This window comes from Seriola aureovittata, chromosome 21 (assembly GCF_021018895.1).
Source record: "Seriola aureovittata isolate HTS-2021-v1 ecotype China chromosome 21, ASM2101889v1, whole genome shotgun sequence".
NCBI lineage: Eukaryota > Metazoa > Chordata > Actinopteri > Carangiformes > Carangidae > Seriola > Seriola aureovittata.
In genome coordinates, this window is record NC_079384.1 from 16,191,259 (window position 1) to 16,204,442 (window position 13,184).

The window sequence follows — 13,184 nt, forward strand, 5'->3', positions numbered from 1 at the left end:
GTAAGTGTTAAAGTGAGGCCAAAATTTGTACATTAACTTGTAATATAATCTGTGTGTGTGTGTGTGTGTGTGTGTGTGTGTGTGTGTGTGTATCTGTGTCCATGTGCAACTCTAGTGTCACTCAGTGTGGGCCAATACAGTGTTTCTGCTTTGAATCTGTACTTAGCTCTTTGTGGACATACAGTACAAGTTGTGCAAAAATTATATCAAATTGTCCACTTGTTATTTCTCTGTTTCTCATCGTTTCTGTTTTATTTTACAATTAAAGCAAAAATGAAAGAAATTATTCATATCTACATGCTCATTCCTGAGCTCACAGATGCTGCTGCTCGACTGCACAAGCAAAATCCAAACTGAGCAACTGGCACTGCTGTGAAGCTGTAAAGCTGACAAACCGTTTTGTAAAATCTTTCTAAATCTAACAGTTATCTTATTATAATGCCGGGAGATTTTGTGGTCTGCATGTCTCAGCAATCTATTGTTGACCTCTCAGCTGAGGGATGGCGAGGACAGACAGACACAGCTGGGGGGAGAAAATGTTTCCATCAGGGGGCATTGCAGCAAATTAGTATTACAGTACGAGTGATAACCTTAACACACAAGGCGGAGTACAACGTGTTTGGCATGTTTTTGCATCAGGCATCAGAGTTTATTAGAATCAGTGAAAAGATGTTCATAGATGTAACTGATAGATTGAGCTGTACTAACCTTTAGACAGCGTCTGGGTGAATTTGCGTGAATTTGTTTAGTGAAGAATCCTGAATGTCTAGAGCATGACAATACTGTGACCCTGACATTTTATCTTGGCTTCACAGAACAAGGCCATACAGATGATCACTCTCAGACATCGTTTCGGCATCGTATTTAATGACTGGTGCCAAAACCATTTCCTGTAAGGTTATTCATAGAATCGAAAAGGAAATGGCTCATCGTCAAGTGCTGACAAAAGTGCTGCACTGACCGCACTGTGCCAATATTATCATGCCTTTTTTGTGTCTCACACTCTGCGCCACCTTCTCAAACCCTCCACCCATACACCACTGTACATTCATCTGATGCATGAATGCTCTCACCCTCTGCACTGACATGAAGGCAAATAGTACACTTAAACACTTCATGGGTGGGGTGGGGGGGTTCTATTTAAATCAAATGACTTGTGCCACCAAACAGTGGTTTTGACCTTGGGTATGTGCTAAGATCCGGCTCAAGTAAGCATGCTGCCACTGAGGGAACAAACACAGACAGCTGAGAGAGCAGAGCTCAGGTGGCAGCGGGACTGGGTGTTAAGGAAAAGTCATTTGATAGGAGATTGAACCATAATTGATGAAGAGGTAATAATACTGGGCCATCAGCACTACAACATATGGAGCAGAGTAGATTTAACTCACATGTTTAGGGACATGCTGATCATTTTGTTCTGATTATCTTTTCTCTTAAGCCCATTCATGATCAGCAATGCTCCTGAATTCTCAAGATCTCATTGGATTCTTTATTGACTTTCAGCATCCTCGTTTTTGCCTTTTTGCAGTCAATTTTTTATTTTTGTACAATTTTAAAAGTTAAGACGATCATTTCAAAGAACCTGAGGAATTCTTTGTCAAAGCTAGAATTCAACATTTTCAAAAATATGCTAAATTGCTTTTTTACCCGGAGTTTGAACCCAAGTCCGACCTGCTATGGTTAGGACTAAGCCCGTGTGGTACGTGCTCTACATAGTGAGCCATCAACTACACTTTACTTTTTGTTTTGTTTTTGTTTCTTGTTTAAAGAACAAGATATTACAGTTTAATTAGAGTTTTTATTTTTTTTTTACCTTTGGACAGTTCCCCTGTTTACAGTCTTTTATAAGCTAAACTAAGGTAACTGGCTGCTGGCTGTAGTTTCAGAGTTTTACTGGCTCCTCTCGTCTAACCCTCAGCAAGAAAATGAACAGCCATGTTTCTCAAAACGTCAAATTACCTAAGTGATATTTCTGTGAATGTGGGAGCAATACCTTGTGCAACACTAATACTGAAAACACTGTAATAGACTATATATCAGGCTTGTGGTGCATGCAGCTCATCCTGTCTCCTCAGTCCTCTTTTACTGATTCACAGCTCCTACACTGGCATGAGAGAGATCAGTCTGCCACTGGCCCTTGTAACCATGATCTCCCGCTAAACCTGGGAAACAGGAACCGAGAAATTGACTAACAGGTTTAAGAAACTAAAGATAGCCACGTCTGCAACAGGAGGCAGACGACATAATATTTACTGATGCATCATCACAGGCCCAATTTGATATGTGATGTGTATTTGAGATAGTCCAGACTGTGTTTAGTTCGGGCAATGTCGGCACACTTTGACCCTGCGATCAGTCACTATAAGCTTGGGGATTCATATGGGACTATAAAGTATTCACTCACTCTTAATTGCGGAAAAAAAAAATTCATGATAATTTTCATTATTATGTAATTATAATTCTCATCTACTGATCAAAGATATAAACATTGATAATATAATGTATCTGTATATTGTGTAGATCTTTTATGATATACAGTTTTTGTTTTTCACATCAAGGTACAAGGTGTTGAAAATTTTATACTTCATACAATTTTACTGTGTATTTTTCATTACCTTCATGAGTCCTCCATGTTTCCTTCCTCAGGTGTTGAACCTCTTCCTGGCCTTGCTGCTCAGCTCGTTCAGTGGAGACAACCTCTCAGCGGGAGACGATGACGGAGAGATGAACAACCTGCAGATCGCCATTGGCCGGATCACGCGGGGCATCGACTGGTTCAAAGCTTTCGTCGTTCGAACGCTCCTGCAGATTCTTCACAGAAAGCCCAAGGAACCTGAGGAGGGTCCAGTGGACGAAGCGGACCCTAAAATGGAGGGAATTGAAATGAACCACTTGGACACCAGTCAGAATTTCAAAGTGGCAGATGGAATAGCTAACTGTGCAGTTGAAGGCCGGCCTTCTGGATTTACTGTGGATGGAGAGCTCAGTCTCAATGTGCCAATTGCCCAGGGAGAGTCAGACTTTGAAAACCTGGGCGAGGATGATGATGATGATGATGACGATGAAGAAGATGAAGATGATGCTGATTATGATAATGACTTTTCATCTGAGATTTCAGATGAAAAAAATGACCAACATAACACAGTAAGAAAACATCTATCTATCTATCTATCTATCTATCTATCTATCTATCTATCTATCTATCTATCTATCTATCTATCTATCTATCTATCTATCTATTTCAAAATGACATTTAAAAGATATAAATTGGGTTTTCTGAAGACAGACTGAATTCTCTAATTGGCTTTCTCGCCTTGATGCTCTGTCAATCATCTCATCATATTAGCACACTGACATTTTCACACATACAGTATGCTTAACCAATCAGGATGAAATTACAGAGCAGTATTTCACCTTCTTTCATGACACTGGCACAAGCAGAATGCTATCTATCATCAGACAAACTAAAAACCAGATTGAGCATGAACCATCATACACAAATGAGGTTCCTCCTACACACCTTGCGGAGTATGAAGCAAGGGATGATTCAATGCAATGCTTTGATTTATTTATTGTGTAGTAAGGACACAGTACGCTAGTTTGATAAGATAAAAGGTGTTGTGAATGCGATAGATCTATACAGAGCCAAATCTAAAGTGGGAGGTTTGATGGTAAAAATCAGTTTTGGTATTTTGCTATCAAAGCACTGTAGGCATGCAGACCCACATCTACACAGGTGTCGACAGTCTGTGCTTGATGGACATTTCACTCACGCTCTGTTAAGCTTTGTTGCATCTATTTGGTTAGAAAGCTTAGACCTTTCCTTTATCAAGGCCCATTTCGTGGCTTAGCAACTCACTGTAGCGTCCAATCTGTTGTAATATGATTGTCTTATTGGTTATGAACGCTTAATGAAGTTGATTCTCTTTTGCTTTATTCCAGGAAAACTCAGAACATGGAAGTATTATGCCAAGAAATGCCAAAGTGAGTAACTGCCTCCAAATCTGCAAATGTATGAACAAAAGCAACCCTTGTTTACATTTGAAATTGAATTTTGTCTTGTACTAGCCCATACACAAATGTAATGTATGTACATATATTGATTCTATATATGACATATATGTACAAATAAAATGAAAACATGTAAAAAAAAATATATGGAACCTATTAGAAGCTGAAACTATTTCATGTTTTAACATATATTTATAGCCCATACAAAAATGTATGTTTATGTATGTATACTTTTATTGTTGACATATGTTACATAAATATATGTCCGTCCCAAAGCCTGTCATTATATGCTGATATTATAAACATTAGGGTCCAAAAATTTGAGACAACTCTTGCAGAATGTGAAGATACATTTTTAAAATTAATAAGAAATGAATAAGAAAAAACATATGTAAACATATAGACTTTTTATGTAAATGCTGTTTTAATAAACTTACATATATAAATCAAATTAATATCATTAACATACATGGTCGCAACATCTTATACCAAATAAAAATGAATCGTATAGACATTTTTTGAATATATGTGTATATATGTATATATATATATATATATATATATATATATATATATATATATATATATATATATATATAAATATATATATATATATATATATATATAAATATATATATAAATAACAGTAACTTATTTGCGTTTGTGATTCTCGAACAGCTCATGGGTGCTTTGAGTGATGGGGATTCTTCAATATGCAGCACAGTGGACTATCAACCACCTGAGCCTGAACCAGAAGAAGAGGAAGAAGAAGAGCCAGAGCCAGTGGAGCCAGAGAGCTGCTTCACTGACAGTATGGACAACCTGTAAAACGGAATCAATTAATATTTTTTATTACCAGTGTTCATGCTGTTGAAATCTTTTGCAGTAATGCTAAACCCTTCCTCTCTCCTCAGACTGTGTGAAGCGCTGGCCATGTCTGACTGTGGACATCACCCAAGGTAGGGGCAAGAAATGGTGGAACCTCCGTAGGACTTGCTTCACCATTGTGGAGCATGACTGGTTTGAAACCTTCATAATCTTTATGATCTTGCTCAGCAGTGGAGCTCTGGTAAGTGCTGTCACCAGTGCAACAAATTTAGAAATGTTGACTGTTTTTATGATAGCATTAAGACACTCTAATACCGTTTGGACATGTATCTAGGTATCGAATGTCGTCTTTTGGCAGGCCTTTGAAGACATATACATAGAAAGACGGCGAACCATCAAAATTATTCTGGAGTATGCTGACAAAGTTTTCACCTACGTCTTTGTCATCGAGATGCTCCTTAAATGGGTGGCTTATGGCTTCAAGACTTACTTCACCAACGCCTGGTGTTGGTTAGACTTTTTCATCGTAGATGTAAGTTTTGATGTCTGGTTTCAGTGCTGGCCTCTATGTGCAACTTTCAACAGAACATGCATACAATCATTTTTTACGTCAGATAAAGTCTGTGGTAACACTTGAATAGGAAATGTTTTGATTCTGCCCCAGGTCTCCCTGATTAGTTTAGTTGCCAACTGGATGGGCTACTCTGACCTTGGACCAATCAAATCCCTCAGAACCCTCAGGGCACTAAGGCCTCTCCGCGCATTGTCGAGATTTGAAGGGATGAGGGTAAGTTTTTTGGTCCAACATTTGAGCAATGTGCATGGCTAACATTGATTTTCGAATGTTTAATGCATTCTTGTACTAATATGACCAGCTTTTCCCCATTATGTTTGTTGTATGCATGCTCACACCATGGCTGCTTTAACAGAGCTGACTGAGGTAAGAGTATCAGCAATGACTGAGCATTGCATTGACGCACACCAAGTTTGTTCAGGCTTACAAACAAAATACATAAGTAAATAACTCCATATAATTCTAACAAAGTTCTCTCTGTTGGGCAGGTGGTGGTGAACGCTCTTGTCGGGGCGATTCCCTCCATCTTCAACGTGCTTCTGGTGTGTTTGATCTTCTGGCTTATCTTCAGCATCATGGGAGTTAACCTGTTCGCCGGCAAGTTCTACCGCTGCATCAACACCACCACAGAGGAGCTCTTCCCCATGACAGAGGTCAACAACAGGAGCGACTGCATGGCCATCAAAGAAGCCACACAGGAGGCGCGCTGGGTCAACGTCAAGGTCAACTATGACAATGTTGGGAAAGGATACCTGTCCCTACTTCAAGTGGTGAGGGACGCTGATGGGGAAAGAGGCTTAAGTTGCTGTATTCAGTTAAACACATTTTGAAACAATATTCTCTGTATTTACAGGCTACTTTTAAAGGTTGGATGGATATCATGTATGCTGCTGTTGACTCAAGAGAGGTAATTATTTAAAGTCAATTCAGTACTGAAACATGATATATACAGTTTGGTCGCACTACACAACCATATTCTGTAATTCTTTATACATGTACACTTTGTTTTTCCAATGTTGTACAATGTGAATTAATATTGAGGAAAGCATCTGAGACAAATATTACTCTTTCATTAGTTTCACATATGGATGTGTTGTATATTTTATTTTTCAGAATAACATTATATAATATTTGAAAATGAAGATTTATTTGATGTAAACAGTTGCATTTAAGATTTATGATGAATTATATGTACATGTCAAATTTAGATTTGCCTTTAAAAATGTAATTTAGCAGTATTTACTTATCGTTGACATCTTTAAGGTTTTTAGTAAAACTGACCAATACACAATTAATAAAATACTAGCAAAGATTTACTCAGAGTAAAATTTACTTTGGTTCTACTCAAATCAAACCATGTCACTAACCTTTCAGACTTCATAGAGGTCAAGGAATGTAAATTATTTGCAAACTTTGATGCTCACATAACAACATGCATAACACATGAAGAGAAGTTGAAAAGCAAGATTGATAGCTCATTTTGCTTATACTGACCCGGTTTATTGATATGTTGATTGACAGTGAGATAGTCTGAGCGGTTCAAGTGCTAGCCTCACCGAAACAGAAAAGAAATCCCAGCTGTAACATCTTTGCTAAACTAAACCACCATTTTAGCAAACCAAGCACAGTCGGTATGGAAATAATATCAGTAAATAATCCAGCTGCTTTGCTGTCGGCTCATGCATCATATTTTCCTTCCCCCTACTAACACCATCCTGCACTTTAAGTTAATTGAATATATATGTAATATATATGTGGCAGATGGTGATGGTAAAGTGAGTCCCCTGTCTCTGGATCAACAAGTGTCCCTGCTGACTAGTATCAAATTCCAGTTTAACCTTTTATCCTGTGTCTTCTCCACCCTGTCTCACAATCATCTTTCTCAATACACTTAAAAATTTAATAACAGCAAAAGGATTTACTTTCACTTAAACTTTTTTCTATTGATTTGAATGTTTTGTTCCTTTTAGGTAGAGGAGCAGCCTTCGTATGAGATCAACCTCTACATGTACATATACTTTGTCATCTTCATCATCTTTGGCTCTTTCTTCACACTCAACCTCTTCATTGGTGTCATTATCGACAATTTCAACCAACAAAAGAAAAAGATAAGTATCACACTTTTTATAAGAAGGAGTCTGCACCAATACGCAAGTGAAACGTTGTAACTTAATTTAAATACCTATAATAATCTTCATATTATGTTGTGTCTGCACTTTGGAGATAAGGACATATTTATGACTGAGGAACAAAAGAAATACTACGAAGCCATGAAGAAACTGGGTTCCAAAAAGCCGCAGAAGCCAATTCCACGTCCGACAGTATGTTATTAATTTACAGCTGCATTATCATTTCAGTTACTGACAGTAATATTAGCAATATGTGTTATATTGTTTGGGAAAGATTTAATACTAATTACTATCTACATTGTTTAATGTTGAAAAGTCTGAACGAGTTAAACCAAAGTAATTACACATCAGCTCGGCATGCATGGCATGCATGGCGATGTCATCAATGACCCCTGCGCCGACCTTTTCTGCACGCTGCTGGTGTGAACAGGCCAAATGACCCTTTTGGGTTTGTATTCCCCAACCCCCTCTCTCTTCCTTTGACCTGCAGAACCGAATCCAGGGCATGGTGTTTGACTTCATCAGTCAGCAGTTCTTTGACATCTTCATCATGGTGCTCATTTGCCTCAATATGGTGACCATGATGGTGGAGACAGACAATCAGAGCGCGGAGAAGGAGGACTTCCTCTTTAAAGTAAACGTGGCTTTTATTGTCGTCTTCACCGGAGAGTGTGTGTTGAAGCTTGTTGCCCTGCGACAATACTTCTTCACCAATGGATGGAACATTTTTGATTTTGTTGTGGTCATTTTGTCAATAGCAGGTGGGAATCTAATACAATATGGGCACAGTTTTGAATTACATTGCTTGGGCATTGAAAACAGACATTAGATGTTCATATACTCTCTCTGATTGTCGTTTATCTCATTTAATTTCAGGTACAATGCTCTCAGACCTGATTGAGAAGTACTTTGTGTCACCAACTCTGTTCAGAGTGATCAGACTGGCCAGAATAGGCAGGATTCTCCGTCTTATTAAAGGAGCAAAGGGCATTCGGACGCTTCTCTTTGCTCTAATGATGTCACTTCCTGCCCTATTCAATATTGGTCTCCTGCTCTTCCTCATTATGTTCATCTTTTCCATATTTGGCATGTCAAACTTCGCCTATGTTAAAAAGGAGGCTGGAATCGATGACATATTTAACTTTGAGACATTTGGCGGCAGCATCATCTGCTTGTTTCAGATCACAACATCAGCAGGCTGGGACGGGCTTTTACTTCCAATGCTGAACAGGGAGCCTCCAGACTGTGATCCAGACTTCGAGAACCCAGGCACGGACGTAAAGGGTAACTGTGGCAACCCGGGTATGGGCATGATGTTCTTCTGCAGCTACATCATCATCTCATTCTTAGTGGTGGTCAACATGTACATTGCCATCATCTTGGAGAACTTCAATGTGGCGCAGGAGGAGAGCGGTGATGCGCTCTGTGAGGAAGACTTTGAGATGTTCAATGAGACTTGGGAAAAGTTCGACATAGATGGAACTCAGTTCATTGAGTATAGCCAGCTCTCCGATTTTTGTGATACATTGCAGGAGCCGCTGAGGGTGGCAAAGCCCAACCGGCTTCGCCTGATCGAAATGGATCTGCCCCTGGTCATCGGGGACAGGATCCACTGCCTGGATGTCTTGTTGGCCGTCACGCAGATGGTCTTGGGAGACACAGTGGAGATGGCAGCAATGCGGGAGAGCATTGAGGCTAAGTTTATCCTGAGCAACCCCACCTCAGACTCCTTCGCGCCGATCACTACGACGGTACGCCACAAAGAAGAGCAGAGCGCCGCTGTGGTCATTCAGACGGCTTACCGCAAGCACCTGCTGAAACGCTGCATACGCCACGCCGCTTTTATGCACCGCTCCAAGAGGATGGGGAGAAAGGAGGAAAGTGAAGATCCACCGGAAAAAGAAGGGCTGCTCGCGCGAAAGCTGGGAGTGCTCTATGGGAGCAATGTGGACCTGGCAGAGGAGATGGAGCAGGCCGCGTTAGAGACTCTAGCAAGCCAAGAGCCTCCTAATCCTGAGACATTGTCACATTACCCGGGGGCCCAGTGTGGTCCAGAACCACCTGAGCCAAACATCATGGTTGTACCCGTAGAAATAACTAATGAGGTTTTATTACATTCTGCCCCCCACCAACGCCTCTTGACCCTACAGGAAAACCTGAGAGAGTCAATTGTATAACAAACAGCACAAAATAATCAATTATATCTTCCCCCTGTTGTTTTTTTTACCAGCCAAGGGAGTAGTGTTAGTTAGATCTCACTAATGATGCAGAATTTTCCACATTAGATGAATAGGTTAACACAGTGTTAATGAATATTTTTATCTGTGTTTCTTTTTGATAATTAAACTTAACAAACATTTCCTGTTTTTTTTTTTTTTTTTCATGCAACATTAAAGTGTCATTTTGGGGTGAAAGTGAAACTGTAGAGCATGGTTTTTCTCCGATAGCAACCATATAGTCATCAGCAAAATAATATTATTAATGCTAAATGGGAAGCATAGGTAAATCAACAAGTCTACATCACTTTGTGTAATGTTCAATAAGAATTCATCTGGATTAATATGGAAAATGGATATACTCAAATATTCAGTTACCATTTGTCTGTGTTTAACGTCCCACTGTAACCTCTTTTCTGTGCCTGTGATAGTTTTTAATTATGAGTTTGTTAGTTTGTAATTGTGGCGGTAAATTCTACTTTAATTGACATCTCCAAATTAAAGGCACAAATTAGATGTGATTGCTCAGGATTTAGATGAACACAGAGAACTTCAGAGAGTTGAAAGACTTACAGTCTTTACATTCAATATCAGCCAATAAAAAACTTCATAGTGTTTGTTAGTGTAGAGTGAAAAATCGTTGTGGACCAGAATCTGTGATTTGACATATTTCTAGTGAAAAAAAAAAACAATTTTGAAATCACAAACCTAGATACACTGTTGCTCATAAAGTTGGAATCAAATATGTTTTACCTCTTTCCATGAAATGATTGTGACAATGTCATTTATTCTTGACAGATAAAGTGTATATCTTCTCAAAACTTTAGTAGTCAATCTCTTCCAAAGTGATTACTGATGCATTTAAATAGGAATAAACAGAGGATTGTGTCTTAAAACAAAATTATTCCAACTTTATGGGCTACAGTGTATAATTCCCAATTTATATTTCCCTTTGCCGAAATGGCAGAGGTCTGAAGTTCCAGTGGATTTTAATGCACCGTACGGTTGAAACCTTCATTTAGGCAAGGAATACCTTTGCTTTTAGGTATGGCTGTTACCAGAAAAACCAAACCATGCACCCCAGTTTCCCACCACAGAGCAACTTGAACATCACGTGACAAAACCTGACTTATCCTCCCGTAGGATTTTATGCTGTGTTCATGTCACACATAGTTGGTACAAGCTTGAAGAGAAAACTATAACAGTTACTTTGCTTCCCCTGAAGTGACATGAATGCAACACGACTATCCAACTCTACAGAGCAATATTTGGAAACTTTATTAGCGTGCACTCAGCACTACTTAATCATGAGAACCGCACTGATGTTGTGCCGTTTCATGACGAAAACAGTAGACTGTGTATCACCTCATTTATTCTCACATTTACGAACAATTAAACAGAAACAAATTCCTATTCCTGCTTACTTTAAGTCACTTTTATGTGGAATCTCATCACTGTGAGTGCTCTACATGCTAATTCTTTCTATTAGACGCCAAACAATTTCCTATGGTGGAATTCGTTTTGTACATATGTAAAATATTAGCTAAAAACAAAAGCATATCTGGATCAGATTTGTCCCAGTCTACCAGTGAAACCATGAGCTCTGTAAGTCATTATTAGTTAACAATAACATGGGCCGGCTAATGCAGTTAACATCTGTCCCTGACTGGCTCGTTCAGACGGTCCAGTTTATATTGCACTATTTATATCCCTTCCAGGTCAAGTTAGAGCAGTTGACTGTGTAAGACTGAGAGACTTCCCTGTTTTCTAAAATGGTTTCATCACTTATATATATGCATGTCATATAAATGTTTTGTCTTTTTTTTCCTATGTTTTTCCCCCCCTCAGATATCAGGTGATCTCAAACCTCAAAAGTAATCAGTAATCACTTGTTTCCATTTGGTTGTTTTCCATTTCAGTGTTCAGGTTTAAATGCTGTCTGTGGCTGCAAACTTAAGATATGATGTTTACATTAACATGGTTACAAAACAGAACGACTAATCTCCCTGTTCTTTTCAACTGTTTCTATATTTGTCTATTAAATAACAATAATTCTAGTAAAAATATAAATACTTTGGTACTTACTGTACATTTTAAATGAAGTTTTGCCTCAGGTTGCATCAAGTTTGTCTTTTGACTTGATCTTAAATGAATCTGATTTTCTGAAACGCAGCGGAGTGTTGGTTTAGTTAAATACATGAATCTGATGTTAAATAAAAATACCCCAGCTTTGTATGTGTAGTTTACATATTTACAAAAAAGAACTTCATGCACTGTGGATCCATTCATCTCAAGTCTCTCCTCACATAGAAAGGTTGCGTCACTTGCTGTTGTGTAAGTCTTAACTGAATTTAAAATGTCTTACTCTGAATATATATATACATGAATTACATAAGCACTTTTACAGTTTTCTAGTTTTTTTTTTTTTTTTTTTTTTTTTTTACAATAGACTATAGAAGATTGTCTCTTCTCTTGTTCATGTGTTCAGCATTGTTGTAACATCAACCCTGGAGGAAAAAGAAAAATCATGAATGTTTCCTCTATGAGGGGTCTCTTTGTCTTATCCTGCTGCCACAGCATGGCAGTTATTCCTGTCAGAAGTCTGTAATGTGACCTGCAGCAGTCCTATTTCAGATTGACACGCTGCTGCACCACTTAGCTGTAGTCTCCCCCCGATGGTACCATCATATTCACAAGACAGTGTCCTCCTTTTGTTTACATTTCTAATGGAGGGAAAGCCATACCAGGAGCTTCACTGGTACACCCACAGTCAGTGTTGCCTGTATATACATTTTTTTGTCTGTATTGTATATTTATATCATTTTGGTATTGTACAAAATTGTATCTATATTGTTAGAATAAAGTTCTTCTTGTAGGGAAAAGTAGGCTGTGAGCTAATGTTGTGAGTTGCTGTTTTACAGTGCGTTCATGAAGTCTTCAGACCCCTTCAAGTTTTTCACATTCGGTCATGTGCAGTCTTATGCTAAAATTGAAAAAAAAAATCATGTTTTTTCTACACTCTATACCCCATAATAGTAAACTGAAAACAGATTTGTAGAATATTTTTGCAAATTTATTAAAAAGGAAAAACTAAAATATCACATACACATAAGTATTCAGATTTTCTATGAAATTTAGCTCAGGCGCCTCTCATTACTCATCTTTGAGACGCTTTGACTGGAGTTCCCCTGTGGCAAATTCAGCTGATTGAACATGATTTGTGAAGGTACACACCTGTCTATTTAAGGTCTCACAGCTGACAATACACATCAGAGAGAAACCAAGCCATGAGGAGGAAGGAACTGCCTGCAGAGCTCAGAGGCAGGACTGTGTCGAGGCACAGATCTAAGGAAGGCTACAAAACAAATCTATGCTGGATTTGACAGTTAAATGGAACTAGTTTGGAACAACCGATACTTTTCTGGC

The 13,184-nt window shown here is 38.6% G+C and overlaps 1 protein-coding gene across 2 annotated transcripts in view; it reads left to right on the forward strand.

Annotated features, from left to right (window-relative positions):
- Positions 1 to 12,643, forward strand: part of scn4aa (sodium channel, voltage-gated, type IV, alpha, a) — a 25,705-nt gene extending 13,062 nt beyond the window's left edge. For both annotated transcript variants that reach the window (XM_056366343.1, XM_056366342.1), the window contains 12 exons: positions 2,647 to 3,144; positions 3,943 to 3,984; positions 4,690 to 4,822; positions 4,926 to 5,080; positions 5,198 to 5,371; positions 5,504 to 5,626; positions 5,902 to 6,183; positions 6,267 to 6,320; positions 7,384 to 7,521; positions 7,630 to 7,734; positions 8,033 to 8,303; positions 8,419 to 12,643. In XM_056366343.1, the coding sequence (XP_056222318.1) occupies positions 2,647 to 3,144; positions 3,943 to 3,984; positions 4,690 to 4,822; positions 4,926 to 5,080; positions 5,198 to 5,371; positions 5,504 to 5,626; positions 5,902 to 6,183; positions 6,267 to 6,320; positions 7,384 to 7,521; positions 7,630 to 7,734; positions 8,033 to 8,303; positions 8,419 to 9,719 (3,276 nt within the window). In that variant the 3' untranslated portion in view covers positions 9,720 to 12,643. The remainder of the gene's footprint in view (positions 1 to 2,646; positions 3,145 to 3,942; positions 3,985 to 4,689; positions 4,823 to 4,925; positions 5,081 to 5,197; positions 5,372 to 5,503; positions 5,627 to 5,901; positions 6,184 to 6,266; positions 6,321 to 7,383; positions 7,522 to 7,629; positions 7,735 to 8,032; positions 8,304 to 8,418) is intronic.
- Positions 12,644 to 13,184: the final 541 nt, after the last annotated feature.